Below are 18,372 nucleotides of genomic sequence, written 5' to 3'. Positions count from 1 at the left end.
AGGTAGAATCATATTAGAAGTAAAATAATTATTCAATATTTGTAATTTTGTATGAATTAACCTAATAGAAGATTATAGAATCTAAAAAGGAGGGCTTTTTTCATACTTGTATGTTATAAATGTTCAATAAAAATCATATATTAAAAGTTTCTTATTTTTAAGGAAAAAGAAATGAGAAGACAGCAAGCTGTTCTTCTGAAGCATCAGGTCTGTATGCATATAGATATACAACTGTTGAATATATATATAATTTTTTATAATTTTATTTTGGGGAAATCTTCAAATTATTTCCTTTAAATTTTCCAATATAATTCCTGCTTAAGTTTTTCCTTCATCTTATAGTGTATTGCCTTGCTTTGGTATTGGTGTCTTTTGGGGGGTTTAAAATTGGTTTCATGACTCTGTGATTTCTGTTTCATAATGTTGTGCCAACTCTTTCTACCAGGAGTTGGAGAGGCATAGACTAGATATGGTATGGGTATGTTTATTTTTGTACATCTAACACCGCATTGTGATTTGGTTGTGATATGGTTGTCATAGCAATGCATAAAGTGTAGCACTGGCTGCTGTCATATTACATACTGCTGCATGGCTTTACAGCACAGTGCATTGCATACATCTGCTTGTCTGTCTATAAAGAAGTTTGATACATGTCCAAGATCTTTCATTAAATTATGTAGGCCTTATATAAGGCTGCTGTCTAAAATTTTACGTTACTGATGTCACAATGAAAGTTGGATCACTATCCTATTAGTTTGCCATATTCTCCCATCATTCTACAGCAAAACTACCATTGGATACAATGGGAATTTTGAGTTATGTTGGTGAGAGAATATGGAATATGTTTTGGTTTTTAAATTTTAGAATAATTTTAGAAATATCCCTTTTGGGAACCAAATATATTTTAAGAGCGATCATTTCTTATAAATGTGATTTTTAAAAATTTTAAATAAAATAAGATTATTGAACTAAGCTAATGCTTCTGTTATTTTTATACTGCACCTTTTTTGTCTCCACTTATTAGCCCATGGGGCACTTTTATGGCTTTAAGTTGCTCCATTATGTGGCAGACATCAGCAAATAGGAATGTCCTATTTTATTGGTGTTAGTATATGAAACTAGCTTACCAAAATTGGTATAAACCTTTTAAAAAACTATTCTGATTTTTTAGTGGCTTATTGAATTTGTTAAATATGAGTGTACTTGTTCAAAGTAACTGATTCTAAAACCATGAAGTGGAAGTGATTATAAATCAATTTCTACCTAATCTAAATTTTTAAGAATAATATAGCCTTTAGTTTAATTGGCTATAGTACTTATTTGTGGTTTTTCAAATAGCAGATGTAAGGTAACTGACCTGTTCCAGCCAACCATTATGCTTTTTGTTCTGCCAGCTTTTGAAGGAGCATCACAACTGACCATAAGTAAATCTTGTATGCTTCTGTTTACACTGTCTCCATGTTCATTGCTTTACCTTTTTTGCTTTTGATTGTTCTTGTATTTGCTTTCTAAACCTGAACTAAAACATGCACAGACTGGCCATTTTTGTCTTATTCTAGTATTTTACTGTGACTTGTCTATAAATGCTAAACATGCTATACTGAGTTTTTGTTTTGTTTGTTGTTTTGTTCCATTTGAGAAATGAACTATGTACTATAATTGAGTTATTTTCCTAATTTTATCTGGTCTATTAGGAACGAGAAAGAAGGCGACAGCATATGATGCTAATGAAAGCTATAGAAGCTCGTAAAAAAGCAGAAGTAAGTGTGAGTTTTAGAAAAATATCACCTTGTCATGTATAAATATTTTCCTAAGACTTTTGCTCTTCTGAATGTAAATTTTTCAGAGTATAGGTTTACTGGCTTCCACAAATAAACCAGAAGTTAGAGATAGTTACTAAGTATTTGAACATGAAAGAAAGTAGGAAGGGATCCAATGTATGCGTTAATTTTTGTTGGCCCAGATTTTAATTATCTTTTTTCAATGTCGTGAGTGGCATTTGGTGGATAAACGTAGATAATTATTGTAACTAGAGTTTACAGCATGCCCAGACAAGTCTTGTGTGTCCTATTTCAAACTCTAGTCATTCATCCATGGATTTCTGCCATGATGAAGTATTCTCTAGCATTCAGTGTGTAAAAATAAACTATCTTTAAAATTGCCTTTCAACAAATAATTCAAAATAAGGAAATTATTGAAATAAGTCTAAATCAACTCTAGTTCAAAATAAACAGAATATAAAAGAAATCAGTAAATGTTAAAATGTATTTTGTATTTTACAAAGCAATGTATTCTGCTTTAAAACTTTTGAGTAAAGCTATAACCATTATAACTAAGGCTTTGGAGTTTGAGAGACTCAATTTCCTTAATTGTCTCTAAACCAATATACTTTACCTCTTTAGACTAACTTTTATTTAAAATTAAGTTACCTACCTTCTAGAATTACAGGGTTATCAAATGAAATAAGTATTTTATAAACGATAATTAATAGAAATGACACTGGTCTAGAGTAGAGAGGCCTATATTTTAGTAGTTGACCTTTAACTCCAGTTTAAGCTCTTGTATGAATCTCTTGTATGAATATTACTTAAATTTTGACTATCGTCACTAAGTTGCCTGCATTTAAATTCCTGTTTTGGTGATCCAATCTTAGGTAAGTTAAATCTAATTAGTTCAAGAACCTCTCCATAGTCATCAGTTTAAGGTATCACAAATAATGTTTCTTTGTACACTGTCCTAACCTTACATTTTATTTTGTAATAAGTCAATATATTTTACTGATAAAATTCCAAATTTATACTGAAGTCAATATATTTTACTAGTAAAATTCCAGGGCTGGAGCGATAGCACAGCAGGTAGGATGTTTGCCTTGCATGAGGCTGACCTGGGTTCGATTCTTCTGCCCCTCTTGGAGAGCCCGGCGAGCTACCGAGAGTATCCCAACTGCACGGCAGAGCCTGACAAGCTCCCCATGGCGTATTTGATATGCCAAAAACAGTAACAACAAGTCTTACAATGGAGACGTTACTGGTGCCTGCTCGAGCAAATTGATGAACAACGGGAGCACGGACAGTACTACAGTAAAATTCCAAATTTATACTGATTCTCTAGTTTAGAAATTTCTGTAGTTTTTTATAAACTAATCAAAATGGTCACATGTAAGTTATAATTTATTATAATCATTAATTTTGAATGGTCATTATGTCACCATAGTTAAATATTTTGATAATACAGCATAAAAAAAGAATTATTTTTAGACCTTTGCTTTCATGACTTTAAAAAGGCTTATTTTCTAGAATAAAACAGTAATGTGAAATATGTCTTGCTTTTGCTGTGGATATTTTAGGTTGATTTAAGCAACATGAGAAAGTAACTCAAAATCTCCAACTTACTTATTAAAATTTCAAACTTAGGGCTAGAGAAATCCCCTGAAGCCACCAGTTCATGAAATAATCTTTTAGATTAAATCTGTAGAACCAGGAATAAACACTGAACACCATTGTTGTGTCCCCTCCCCCGCCCCCCGCCAAATTTCTTTTTCTGTGTCTAGATAATAGGATGAGACAAAAGAAAGGATAAAAGTTGGGAGTACAAGATCAGCATAATAATTCATCTTAAAGTATTGTCAGCTTATAATATGGTTAAGATCTGTAGCACTATAACACTGTCGTAAATTTGCTCGGGCAGGCACCAGTAACGTCTCCATTGTGAGACTTGTTGTTACTGTTTTTGGCACATCGAATATGCCATGGGGAGCTTTCCAGGCTCTGCAGTGCGGGTGGGATACTCTTGGTAGTTTGCCAGGCTCTCCGAGAGGGATGGAGGAATTGAACCCGGGTTGACCGCATGCAAGGCAAATGCCCTACCTGCTGTGCTATCACTCCAGTCCAAAATTATTCCATTAATTTTGAATAATAATGGAATCATCTAGTTGAATCTTACACTAACTATATGTACGCTCAGATGCAGACTTGGAATCGTAGGTTATTTTGAAATTCAAAAGATGAAAACACTGAAAAGCAAAATAAGCCATTGGTTGTATCAAGTCTTTCTAAAATTTACAAGAAAATTATTTTCATAGGAAAAAATTTAATTCAAGGTTTTTTAAGGTAAAAATAATGATCGATAAGAATATGTGGATATGATCTTGATTTTTAAGGAAAAAGAACGGCTGAAACAAGAAAAACGTGATGAGAAACGATTAAATAAAGAACGTAAACTAGAGCAACGGAGATTAGAATTAGAAATGGCGAAAGAACTAAAGAAGCCTAATGAAGACATGTGCTTAGCAGACCAAAAGGTAACTATATTGTCATATAAGAATGTGTCACTATTAAATTTATTTTTTCTGTATTCTCATGTGATTCATTTGTGAGTTGACATTATGGAAAGCCTTTTGCTTTTAGTTAAAGATTCCCAAGTTTAAGTCATTCTACCCAATCTGGATTATCAGAGAGAGGGGTGGGGGAGAGGAGAGAGAGAGAGAGATGTTTCTGATGGAAGTTATTAATACCTATGTGGACCACTGTAAACCTTTGTTGGGGGAGGGGTGGGTTGCTGTGCTTACAGCTTACCCCTGTCTCAGTGCTTAGGAGTTATTCCTGACAGAATGTGGGGAGCTGGAGACTCAGCTTGTCTGCCTACAGAGAAAGCTCCTTATCCACTGTTCTATCTCTTTTGACACACAGTAAACTTTTAACTTAAGCAGAAATGATGCTGAAATCTATTTTAAAAAAACTTTCAGCAGCATGTAGGAATTTTATGTTCCCTTCCCAAGGTAAAGAGCTAACTCCTTCCACTCACACATTCATAGATATGTAAGTGAAAATTTGTAATCTATAAATTCTTTCAATGCCTTAGTAATGGTAGCTAATTTTGTAGAGTTTATGTGCTACATGTCAGGTACTCTGCTAAGTGCTTCATATAAGCTCTCTCAATTTTTCTTACAATACTCCTATGGAGCTCGTATATATCCCTATCTACAGACGTGAAAACTGTGATACAAAGAGTGAGGAACTTGCCCTTGTTTACATTGCTAATAATTTTTTTTATTAGCAAGAAATTGGCAGTTTAAATTTAAACCCCAGTTGCTTCAATATCATTTGTTCTATTGAAAGCCCTGGGAAAATGTCTGGTTCAGCAGTGGCGCATATCCCTCATGGAGAAGAAATTCTTGGTTTCACCCATGTCACTGCAAAAAAAAAGAAAAAAGGGCTGGAGCGATACAGTGGGTAGAGTGTTTGTCTTACACATGGCCAACCTAGGTTCAGTCCCCAGCATCCCATATGGTTCCCTACGCACTTCCAGGAGTGCAAAACCAGGAGTAACCCCTGGAAATCGCCAGGTATGACCCAAAAAAAGCCAAAAAATAAAATTTAAAAAGAGATAAAGAAAAAAATGTGTCCAGACAAATTAATTCATTTATGTTTTATTTTGTTCCTCACATATACGTAATACAACTAAAATACATAAAGTTAGGAATTTGGAAAGAACCAACAAGATTTCACAGACTTCTTAGTTGAAATCTATTGTTTGACTATTTTTAAGATGGTATTTCTGGAAAAATAAGTAATGTGTGTCATCCTCATAATACTATCTCAGTAAAATTATATTTAGCTAGTAGCATCTGTATCTCTGTAGATGCCGTGTTATCAGATATACAAATTACAATTGTCCCTGATTCCTGATTTTTGTAAGTCCCCTGTTTTAAAGCATTTAATGCAAACTTTAAACTCCCTATTGGTCACTTAATTGTAACAGCATAATAGACTTAATTTGATAACAACCTATTTTACTTGAGCAAATGAAGTCATCACTTTTAATATTTTCTTTCTTCATTTTTGCGTGTTTGTTTTTAATTTTCAGCCTTTGCCAGAGTTGCCTCGTATTCCAGGACTTGTTCTCTCTGGAAGTACATTTTCAGACTGTCTCATGGTGGTGCAGTTCTTAAGGAACTTTGGTAAAGTGTTGGGCTTTGATGTGAATATTGATGTTCCAAACCTCAGCGTTCTTCAGGAGGGGTTGCTCAACATCGGGGACAGCATGGGTGAAGTTCAAGACTTGCTTGTGCGGCTCCTTTCAGCTGCTGTGTGTGATCCAGGTCTAATTACAGGATACAAGGTAAAAACATAAATATAGTATTGTTGTTTTTACTAGACTAATGGTGGTTTTTCAATATGGTGTCTTACAAAATAAAATATAGACTGGCTACAGGTCACAATCGGTACAAATGTAGGAAAACTTGACTCAGAAAAACCTAAGGTGTATAGGTCATTCCAAAGTTACTCTTTTTTCCTTGTAGTTTTAGGCAAAAACCAAGCTGTATTAAGGAAAAATTACATAAGCCATACTCCACAGAACTGAAAATTCATAATTTATAAAGCAGTTCGAACTTTTTCAGTTGTACTTAGTACAGTCTGTGTCATTGTGAAAGGTAGGCTAATCAAGGCTGCGTCAGCCTAACCTGTTAAGATCCTTTACTTTTTATAAATTTAAACATCTTGTTTATGCTTTTCTGTTATAAAAACTCCCTTGCTTCCTGGAGCTACACAACAAGTATGTTAATGCTGCTACCTTTGTTTTATCAATTTTCAGTTGCCTATAATGACAAGGATTGATAATCACTAAGTTCCAATATATATTAATTCCAGTTAAAATAAGTGCATTCTTGGGAAAGGGGTGTAGGGGAACACTTGTGAGCACTATCTAGATCAAGACTTCTAGAACATTCTCCACTCACGACCTCTTTTTGCCTCAGAAATTTGACATGATCCTGTGTATATGAGTATTTAAAATATGTATGTATGCAAGGCAAACACTAACAATAATTATGTTTATTTTTAAAACTCATATTAAGTTACGTGATGCTCCATGAGGTCTCATTTCTAGGACAACTATGTAATACCAATATTTTAGAATATTATTATGTTCATGTTATGAGAGGTCATGAGCGACAGTAATAAAAATGCTGAACTTTTGTAGGCCAAAACAGCTCTTGGAGAACATTTGCTGAATGTTGGTGTGAATCGGGACAATGTTTCCGAGATTTTGCAGATATTTATGGAAGCCCACTGTGGACAAACTGAGCTGACTGAAAGTCTGAAGACCAAAGCTTTTCAGGCTCACACTCCAGCACAGAAAGCTTCAGTGCTGGCTTTCCTGATCAATGAACTGGCATGCAGTAAGAGTGTCGTAAGGTGAGCATATGCCCGGACTTCTCTGAAGATTCTTTTCTGTTTTAAGTTTGTAATACCAGCTGCTTCTGGAAAACAGAATGTAAACAATGTAATACCAGCTGCTTCTGGAAAAAGTGGATAATATTTGGATAAGACACAAGCACAAAGGAAAAAATTAAAATGACTGAGGAAGACCACTGCTGCTATTGTTTTCATTATTGTTTTGCAGTGTATTAGAAAGAAAATTTTGGTCAAAGAGATAATACAACAGGAATGGTGCTTGCCTTGAAAAGAAAATTTGGCACATAATGTAATAACAAGTCTTTGTGGCAGTTTTTCTCATTGAATTGATAGTGTCAGTTCTCTATAAACTGAAATGAAAATTTTTGTTCTTCCAGTGGTGTCAACATCCAACGCCATTGCAGAAATCCACAATTTTGCTTTCCTTTACATCTTTTGAGGATAGGTGAAATTTGGTTTTTCTTAGTAGCCATTCATGGGATTATATAGCTACTTTTAATTTTATTATATGCTAATATAGTCTTGGTGTATTATTCTTCTTATTAAAATTTTTAAAGGACTTAATCTCATTTAAAAGTGAAAGTCTTCCACTCAAAATTTGGTGAACAGAATCCACATTCACTTGTTCTTACTATTCATGGTTTTACAGATTTAAATATGTTACATTTAGTCCAACTATTTAAGAGCCATATATTCCTATCAAAGCTGTACATTTTAAGTTTTCTATATATCTTTTAATTAGGATTTATGAGTATAATTTTGATTGTTCTTGCTAGTCACAGGCAAATACAACTTTTACTTATTAAAAGCATCAATTTGTTTACCAAAGTCGTGCATTTCATCATGGATTAATTTATGCCTTCTTACAAACTTTTGCCTTGGCAGTGAAATTGACAAGAATATTGATTATATGTCAAATTTGAGGAGAGATAAATGGGTGGTAGAAGGTAAACTTCGCAAGTAAGTCCTATTCTATTAAAATTAATAGTTTTCTCTTTATACGTGTTCTTCTGTAAAATATAAAAATTGCAAAGATTAAATTTAAACTTTATTTTGACTAAGATTAGAAAAGTTAAAGCTTAAGATGAGAGGTGAAATTAATAAAATTGGCAAAAGGACAAAAGGTATAATGAGATTCTTAAATGTTTCAAAATTAAAAGAAAGTCAATTTATCTTTTTAAATTTTTAGTCTGTTTTTTCTTTCAAATAAGTAAATGGTCACATTTTCTAAGATGATTGTTGCTATCAGGTTACTTTTGTCATGAAAGGAAACTGTATGGAACTATATTCTCCCTACTCTTAATTGCTTTCTAATTAAAGTTTGCTTTGCTCTTACAGAGATTCAAACATATCCAAATATATTCAGCATTAACACTTAATTAGTTTCTTGTCAGGATATACAATGCTGAAATTATTCAGCTTCTATGTTAAAGGCTAGTTTCTTTGTGTTAATTTGAATTAAAATGTATTCATTGTAATTGTGTGGGCTAAAGAACTATCACTTGGCTATTGTTAGACGTACTTTTTTCCATTTTCTACATCTCACTGTTTAAAATATGTTCCAGTTCCAAGGTGATGTTCAGAATTATTGTTGAAAGGTAATATAATTCCTAGAAACATTTTGAATTTTCTTAGTTATTATTTTTGTTATCAATTTATTGCTTGCTGTGAGAGAAAAAGCCACAGATATTTTTGCTTCACGCTCTCATTATACTTTCAAAAATATAGAAAGAATTCTTCCATTCATATCATTCCTTTGTTTGTATCTTTTAAAGACTCAGAATCATTCATGCTAAGAAAACAGGCAAAAGAGATACTTCCGGTGGCATTGATCTTGGAGAAGAACAACATCCATTGGGCACTCCCACCCCGGGCCGCAAGCGAAGAAGGAAGGGAGGAGACAGTGATTATGATGATGATGATGATGATGACAGTGACGACCAAGCTGATGAAGATGAGGAGGATGAAGAAGATAAAGAAGATAAGAAAGGGAAAAAGCCTGATATCTGTGAAGATGAGGTAATCAAATTTGCATTGAATTTAATCTATCATTAAGAGTGCATAGTAAGTTAAAAATAACAGCTTTTTTCTTTTCTTTTTGGGTCACACCCAGCAGTGCTGAGGGGTTATTCCCGGTTCTGCACTCAGGAATTACTCCTGGTGGTGCTCATGAGACCATATGGGATACAGGGATCGAACCCGGGTGGACTATATGCCAGGCAAATGTTCAACCTGCTTTACTATTGCTCTGCCCCCCCCCAAAATAAAACAGCATTTTTGAGTCATATTGATCTGTACTTTAATTCCACTTTAAAACTTACTTTCTTCAGTTTCTTCATCTGAAAAATGAATATTGTAATATTAACTTTTGATGCTTAGGTAGGGCTGGAGCGACAGCACAGCGGGTAGGGTGTTTGCCTTGCACATGGTCAACCCGGGTTCGATTCCTCCATCCCTCTCGGAGAGCCCAGCAAGCTACCGAGAGTATCCCGCCCGCACAGCAGAGCCTGAACCTATGTTGTATTCAACACAGCAGAACCTGTGTTGTATTCGATATGCCAAAAACAGTAACAACAAGTCTCACAATGGAGACGTTACTGGTTCCCGCTCGAGCAAATCAATGAACAATGGGATGACCATGCAACAGTGATGCTTAGGTAAATGTTGAATAACATGACTACAAATAGAAGATACTTGCATTGAATAAATTAAGTTTTTCTTTTTAGCGAATTACTTGAGAAAGTTTTTCCAAAGAGCTATACAGATCCTTAATTTCAGCGCTTCTATTTCATTTTATCTCAATATATTATTTTATATTAATGTAATACTTCATGCCTTAAAAGTGTTGTTCAGTTTAATGAAATCGATTTGTCAAACACTTGTTCATTATTTGCCTTAGCTGTAGGCACATTTGATCAAAGAAAACTAATAGTTCTCTTATAACTTATAACCTCACTTACGAAAAATTATAGTAAAAAATATATAATGTGTATAATTACTAACTTGATAGTGGTACTTTCATTTTGCTGGGCAGGTATAAAAGGAGGGAGGATTTTCAACAAAGGCTTTCAAGGACACAATAGCTGAGATGACAAACAGGGCTGAGGCTGAATGCTAACTGGAGAAGACTTTGATAAAATATTCCAGACAGAGAGAATAGCATGAGCAAGGACACAGGAGCATTAAACTGCTATGTGTTTCAAGGGACTCAAGTGTTTTATTATTAATAGCATATCTCATATATAACAGTTATAAATAAGGACTTTAGACTTTTTAGATACTAGGAAGTCATTAAAGGGTTCTAAGTAAGGAAATGACATTGACTTTGGTTTTTTTAAGTAACTCACTCTAGCAGCTGTATGGAAACTAGGAACTGGTTTGGGTAGGGCAAGAACAGATGGGAGGATGAGTTAAGAAACATTACAGTAATTTAGTCAAATTGTGATGGGTCTGGAGCTCACATTAGTAACATGAAAGGCAAGAATTCAAAAATATTTAGTAGAATAATAAGCCATACTTAAAGGCAGACTATATAGGTTGATGAGGTGGGGTATTATTCACTACCAGTAATGCCATTGACTAAGACAGGGAATCATAAGGAGTGGTATCAAATAAATAGATACAGGGAAGGAGAGGTGCCGGAAACAGATCATTGAAGACAGGTAGTTTACTTTGGACATGTTGAGTTTGTGTTACCTCTACAGAATTTCATTTGGATTTAAGAATTTGAAACCTTAAAAATGTTCAGTTATAAGGGGCTGGAGCAATAGCACAGCGGGTAGGGCGTTTGCCTTACATGGGGCCGACCTGGGTTGATTCCCAGCATCCCATATGGTCCTCCAAGCACTGCCAGGAGTAATTCCTGAGTAAAGGGCCAGGAGTGACCCCTGTGCATCACCAGGTGTGACCCAAAAAGCAAAAAAAAAAAAAAAAAAAATTCAGTTATGAAAATAAAGGATCTGAAAACTTATTAGTACATAAATAGTAGCTTAAAATCATTTTGTAGTTAAATTTGTACGGAGAGGTTGTGGGGGGAGGGAAGTTAATGAATAATAAACCAAAATTTGAATGCTAAGGAATGTCTGTATTGAAGAAGATTCCACAATAGAGCCAGAGAGATAGTACAGTGGGTAGGATGCTTTCCTTGCATGTGACTGGAGTTCCATCCCAAGTACTACATACGGTCCCCTAAGCCTGCCAGAAGTGATTCCTGAGCACAGAGCCAGGAGTAAGCCCTGAGTACAGCTGAGTGTGGTCCAGAAAAGAGGGAGGGAGGAAAGGAGAGAGGGAGGGCCCACAAGTCTTTTTTTTTTTAATGCATTTGCCTTATTTTTATTTTGCTTTATTTCACCACACCTGGCGATTCTCAGGTGTTCCTCCCGGATCTGCACTCAGGAGTTACTCCAGACTGTGCTTAGGGGACCATATGGGATGCCAGGAATTGAACCCAGGTCAGATGCTTGCAAGGCAAATGCCCTACCCATTGTACTATCACTCCAGCTCCCACAAGTCTTTCTATTGAAGAGCACAGGCTCACCTCCAGAGTCGTTGGTTCATTAGGAGGACACACAGAATTTAGCTTCAAGTCATGCTCTGACTGGATTATTTCCATGGAAAGAAACAAAGGGGAGAGAGCACAGCAGTCTAAGCACTGACTTTTACCCTGAACTGGCTGGCTCCAGTTTGTTGTGCTCAGCACCACATTTGTTCCATCTTCTCCCACCCTCCCGTCTTCCCAACAAGCACCCCAGAACACAGAGTCAAGAGTCAACCCCCAGCACAGTTGGCTATGGTCCAAATAGAAAAAAAGTAAAGCAAAAAGTAAAAAGGAGCAGAATTGTAGAAGAAACCAGGTTCATGCTTCAAGAGTAATCTTTTCTCAGTGCGTCACATAGATGAATTTAATTCTAACTATAAGTTGTAGCATGTATGAAACTTTGTGTACTTAAAATAGCACATTAGAGATTCAGTGCCCAGAGTTTTTGTTGGAAGGTGGTCACACGTGCACCTCTGCATAGCATTTCAGACTAGGACAAAATCAGATTTTCAACATAAAGTATCACTGTCACTGTTACCCCGTTGCTCATCAATTTGTTTGAGCAGGCACCAGTAACGTCTCTCATTGAGAGACTTATTGTTACTGTTTTTGGCATATCCAATACGCATGGGTAACTTGCCAGGCTCTGCCGTGCGGGCTCCATACTCTCAGTAGCTTGCCAGGCTCTCCGAGAGGGGCAGAGGAATCGAACACGGGTGGCCGCATGAAAGGTGAAAGCCCAACCACTGTGCTATTGCTCCAGCCCAACATAAAGTATATTATTATTAATACAGTTCAGTTCAGGGCCACTGAATCAGTCTTGAAATTAGGCTTCCTAGGCACCAATTACTGCAGGTCATTCAAAGAATAGCAGTCATATCTGTGCTGTTAATTCATTTCTTTCTTTCTTTTCTTTTTTTTTTTTTTTTTTTTTTGGTTTTTGGGTCACACCTGGAGATGCACAAGGTTTACTCCTAGCTCTGCACTCAGGAATTACCCCTGGCTGTGCTCAGGGGACCATATGAGATGCTGGGAATCAAACCCGGGTTGGCCACGTGCAAGGCAAACACCCTACCGCTGTGCTATTGCTCCAGCCCCTGTTAATTCTTTTCTACACATGGTATAATGACAAAAATCAAGAGAAGTTAATTTTTTTAAAAGGAATCCTAAACACTTTGAAAGCAGTATGAGTCTGATGTGGTAACCACTGAAAGCATGTATTGTAGTTAGTAATAAGGTCACTGGTGACCAATGCCAGCACAGTGTCATTACATTAAAAACCCTGCCATGATTGGTTAAAAACAATATACCATAAGAATGTGAAGATGATTGTTTCAAGCAGTGTGCCTTAGATGAAGGGTACTTTCTTAGTCAAAGGGGGACAAAGACTGAATATTTTTTAGACTCCAAAGACATACAGTGGGTTTTGGGCTTAAGAGAATAAATAAGAGATGTAAATTAAAGGTTAAAAACATGTAGTGAGAGACCAGAGCTCAGGCTTAAGGAGAGAGGTGAGAGAGAGAGAGAATAATCAATGGGGTATTAAAGTCCCTAAAAATATAATGGTGAAGCTTTTTTGTTTTCCTTTTGGAAGAGTAAGTCAAAGGGAAAAGAAGACAAAGACAAGGATAGGAATATTAGTGTGTGGTTGTTGATGGAAAGCTCCCATTAGCCCTGGAATTGGACACGCACAAAAGGGAGATGTAAATTGAAATCTTACCTTCTACCAGAAAAGAATGCTAGAAATATTGAAAATGTCACTAGAATGCCATTATAAAGATAATATGTGACCTTTTGACCTCAAGATCAGGAGGGTTTAGCTAAAAAAGAATTTAGAACTCCTTTACCACCAGGAGTTATCCCTGAGTTGCAGAACCAGGAATAAACCTTAAGTACGTCAGATGTAGCCCTCCTTGCCACCCACCCAAGATAAATACCTCTTTCCTTTCTTTTTTTTTTTTTTTTTTTTTTTGCTTTTTGGGACACACCTGGCGGTGCTCAGGGGACCATATGGGATGCTGGGATTCGAACTCGGGTCGGCCGCGTGCAAGGCAAATGCCCTACCCACTGTGCTATTGCTCCAGCCCCCCTCTTTCCTTTCTTGTATCAGCTTGGTATCACTGTATCACTGTCATCTTGTTGTTCCTCGATTTACTCGAGCAGGCAACAGTAATGGCTCTATTAACTCAGCCCTGAAATTTTAGCAGCCTCTCCTTACTCATCTTTCCCAATGATTGGAGGCTCTTTCAGGGTCAGGGGAATGAGACCTATTGTTACTGTTTTTGGAATATCGAATATGGCATGGGTAGCCTGCCAGGTTCTGCCGTGTGGGCGGGATACTCTCAGTAGCTTGCCAGGCTTTGTGAGCGGTATGTATGTATATATATATATATGTGTGTGTATATATATATATTTGTTACTATATTTGGGATATTAATACGGCACGGGGAGCTTGTCAGGCTCTCCCAAGCAGGCAATAGACTCTCCATAGTTTGTCAGACTCTCCAAGAGGTGGAACTAGGCTATTAGATATCATGGGGCTGCATTGCACGCGACGTATACCATATTGATGGTATTACCGTGTATGGTATTACATACATGGTATTACTATATACCATATAACTGGTATATACCAATTATGGTGTATGTTGCATATACCATGTATACCATACATGTACCATATCAGCTTGGTATTGGAGAAATAATAAAAAGAGTCTTAAAGGCATAAATATGTTTGATAGAATATGTGAAAGTAATATCTAATCAAGATTAGTGACACCATAGTGAATGCCTTTTACTTAATCTGAATCAAAATGCATAATAATCTATAAGGTCATGTCCTACACAATTTTCTTATATAAAAATAGCATAAATTTAGTATTTGCATTAATTACTCCAATGGTATATTTTTAAAAGAATAATAAAAGTCACTGAGATTTTACTTATTTTTATTTGGGGGGGTAAATCCCAAAAGTGCTCAGTTCAAACTTGGGGCTCCTACAAGCAAAGCATATATGCCAGCCCTTTGCGCCACCTCCCAGCCTGATCTTTTGTAACATCAAGAAAATCAATTTGCAAAGGAGACTGCATAAAGATACCTCACAGAAGTAAATTATTTTATTGGGTGCTTTTAAACCACTTGATCATTACTTTTAATCCTGTGACAAATTATGTAAGGGTGTGTAATTTGGGTATCATAATTGTAATTACCCAAACAAGATCCATTTAATAAGCAATTTGTTTCAGCTTGCCAAGTGGAACCTTTTCCATACAGGAATTAAACATTTCTGACCAATAATAATCACCTTTTCACAGATTTAGCTTCCCTTTTTAGCATTTAATTTTATAATTGTTTAAAAGTGTTAACTTTTTATCCCATTATATTAGAATTTATTTACAGAAATACTTGTGGGTATTTTTTCCAGCCTTTCTATGGGTATTTAGAAAAGCGTACTTCTTGTCTTTTTGGTTGGGGACAAGTTTGGGGCCATCCCCAGCAGCTTTGTCAACTCCTGGCTTTGTGTTCAAGGGTCACTTCTTGCTGTACTTGGGGATCATATGTAGTACTTGGTATCAAACTGGACTCAGCCACATGTAAGGCCAATGTCTTACTGTACTATCCCTTGGGACCTATAAACTTTGAAAAATAACAATGTGGGGAGAGGGGCTGGAGCAATAGCACAGCAGGTATGGTGTTTGCCTTGCACGTGGCCAACCTGGGTTTGATTCCCGGCATCCCATATGGTCCCCTGAGCACCACCAGGAGTAATTTCTGAGTGCATACCCAGGAGTAACACCTGAGCATCGCCAGTGTGGCCCAAAAAGCAAAATCTGTATGTGGGGAGGTTGCAGAACTATAGTAGAGCAGGTAAAGCACCTGCCTTGTATGCAGCATTCCTGGGTTTGATTCCCAGCATCCCATATTGTCCCCTGAGCACTTCCAGGACTGATTCCTGAGTGCACAGCCAGAAGTCAGGAGTAACCCCTGAGCATTGTCAGGTATGGTCCAAAAACAAACAAGCAAACAAATAAATGTGGAGCCAGAGCTATAGTGCAGTGGGTAGGACACTTGTCTTCCATGCAGCCAACCCAGATTTGATCTCCAGCATCTCATAAGATTCCCTGAGCAGAAATGCAGATCAAAACAACCATGAGATATCATCTCACACCACAGAGACTGGCCCACATCCCAAAAAACAAAAGCAACCGGTGTTGGCGTGGATGCGGGGAGAAAGGGACTCTTCTTCACTGCTGGTGGGAATGCCGACTGGTTCAGCCCTTTTGGAAAACAATATGGACGATTCTCAAAAAATTAGAAATTGAGCTTCCATTTGACCCAGCAATACCACTCCTGGGAATATATCCCGGAGAGGCAAAACGGTATAGTAGAGATGGCATATGTATTTCTATGTTCATTGCAGCACTGTTTGCAATAGCCAGAATCTGGAAAAAACCAGAGTGCCCCAAAACAGATGACTGGTTAAAGAAACTCTGGTACATCTACACAATGGAATACTATGTAGCTGTCAGAAAACATGAAGTCATGAAATTTGCATATAAATGGATCAACATGGAAAGTATCATGTTGAGTGAAATGAGTCAGAAAGAAAGAGACAGACATAGAAAGATTGCACTCATATGTGGAATATAATGTAACTGAGAAGTTCAAGTTGACAACGATGCAACTTCTGGCAGATATCTCTCTGGACTTAGTTACTAAAATACTAAATTACAGAAACCCAAAACTGAGAGGCCGATAAGTGTGGTCACTCGACCTCATACCTCTTCATCCTCAGCAATGGAAAACAAATTATCTAATGCTTCCTTTTCAGCAGGTCTGACTTTAGGGGAGAGACTCTCCAAACAATAATAGTGAGTTTTGTTGAAATATTGTATGCAATCAAAGTGAAAGTAAAGTGAAATTTATTAGTTACACAGGTGGGGGGGGCTTAGGGTGGGGGGGTTAGGGGTGTGAGGGGGTGGGGTGGAGCTATACTGGGATTCTTGGTGGTGGAATATGAGCACTGGTGAAGGGATGGGTATTCGAGCATTGTATAACTGAGATTTAAACCTGAAAACTTTGTAACTTTCCACATGGTGACTCAATAAAAAATTAAAAAAATAAAGAAATATTGTATGCAATCAAAAAAAAAAAGATTCCCTGAGCACTGCCAGATGTGGCAAAAAAAAAAAGTTTAAAAAAAAAGTTTTATAGGGCCTAAAAAGCCAAATTACTTTTTTTTCAAAAGATTATTTGTTATTTTTTATAATAAGCAATAAACAAATACTATCCATTTCTCAATATACTATGTAAGTAAAGAAAATAATACTTAATAGACTAGATATTATAGGCACAATATTTCTCAAAAAGCAGATTTAGCCCTTTTGGGAGGGTGGTTGGACCACGTTTAGTGGGTGGTGCACAGGGATTACTCCTGGCAGTGCTCAGGGCTCCATATATTGTGCCAGGGATGGAACCAGGCTCCGCTGTGTATAAAGCAAGCACCTATACTATCTCTTAGGTCCCAAATTGGGCTTCTTGATTCAACTATAGGTAAAATGTCTTTTGATGTATTCTAGAAGCTGTATATTCAGAGATCCTTTCCATCTGGTCCCTTTCTGTTCAAACATGCTGCCCTTGACTGTTGTTAACTCTTTGTCTTAAAGGCGACTCCCTCTTCTCCTCACTTGTGCTTTCAACACATTGTCTTTTCCCAAAACTAAGTTTGTATTGAGCTACATGTGAGATTAAGCATGTAAATTGGCATATGAGAGGTAACTCTTGATATACAAGGGCATGCTGGTTCCCCCTTTGGATTGAGAAATCATTAAGAATCTTGACAAAGATGGATTCTGTTCTGTTTGGGTTTTGCCTTTCTCACTGGTATTTTAGATTCCTTCATATTTGTTAAAACAGTAAGGATTATATAGTTTAGGTAATTGAATTTTCTTAATGAGTTTTACTTTGTAGGGGGCCAGAGATATAATACAGTGGGTAAGACTCTTGAGTGCTTTGCACTCAGCCAACCAGGTTCAACCCCCAACCCCCATATTTTCCCATGAGCCCCACCAGAAGTGACCCCTAAGCACAGAGCCAGGACTAAGCCAAGAGCACCACTGATTATGCCCCCCCAAAACCAAATATAAATAAATAAATAAAATGTGTAGGCAGATCTCTTTTGGGGTTGCCAACAGCAGAATAACTTTATGGGTATTCTTAGCCTTCTCTCCCCTTCAGAAGCTCTCTCTCTCTCTCTCTCTCTCTCTCTCTCTCTCTCTCTCTCTCTCTCTCTCTCTCTCTCTCTCTCTCTCTCTCTCTCTCTTTCTCTCTCTCTGTCTTCCCCACCCTCCCCCAGTCCCTCCAGTCTCTCCCTCCCTTCCGCCTCCCTCCCTTTCTCTTTCTTTCTCTCTCTCTCTTATGTTCCTTAAATTATTTTACTTCAGTAGTAATAATATAGTATTTAGAGAGGAGGAAGGAAAGAAGCTTGTTGGAAGTTTTGTTTCCTTGTTTTTTCCCAGAAAAAAATTATGGGTTTTCTCTGCTAATTATGTTCAAATCTATTATACTGACAAAAATCCCAGGTTACAAATGATGTTATCACCAATTGCAGCTTGGTCTGCTGTTTCAAATTTTCCCTG

The 18,372-nt window shown here is 36.8% G+C and overlaps 1 protein-coding gene across 19 annotated transcripts in view; it reads left to right on the top strand.

Moving 5' to 3' along the window:
- BAZ2B (bromodomain adjacent to zinc finger domain 2B) overlaps window positions 1–18,372 on the top strand; it is a 356,824-nt gene that overhangs the window by 314,335 nt on the left and 24,117 nt on the right. For 14 of the 19 annotated variants that reach the window (XM_055120597.1, XM_055120595.1, XM_055120602.1 and 11 more), the window contains 8 exons: window positions 163–207; window positions 446–478; window positions 1,695–1,760; window positions 4,160–4,300; window positions 5,866–6,120; window positions 6,982–7,196; window positions 8,082–8,156; window positions 8,972–9,215. In XM_055120597.1, the coding sequence (XP_054976572.1) occupies window positions 163–207; window positions 446–478; window positions 1,695–1,760; window positions 4,160–4,300; window positions 5,866–6,120; window positions 6,982–7,196; window positions 8,082–8,156; window positions 8,972–9,215 (1,074 nt within the window). The remainder of the gene's footprint in view (window positions 1–162; window positions 208–445; window positions 479–1,694; window positions 1,761–4,159; window positions 4,301–5,865; window positions 6,121–6,981; window positions 7,197–8,081; window positions 8,157–8,971; window positions 9,216–18,372) is intronic. The other 5 variants (XM_055120596.1, XM_055120598.1, XM_055120593.1 and 2 more) reach the window with 1 other exon arrangement.

This window comes from Sorex araneus, chromosome X, assembly GCF_027595985.1.
Source record: "Sorex araneus isolate mSorAra2 chromosome X, mSorAra2.pri, whole genome shotgun sequence".
NCBI classification, from domain to species: domain Eukaryota; kingdom Metazoa; phylum Chordata; class Mammalia; order Eulipotyphla; family Soricidae; genus Sorex; species Sorex araneus.
Note: the sequence above shows the minus strand (reverse complement) of the source record. Positions and strands in the feature narration are given on the sequence as shown.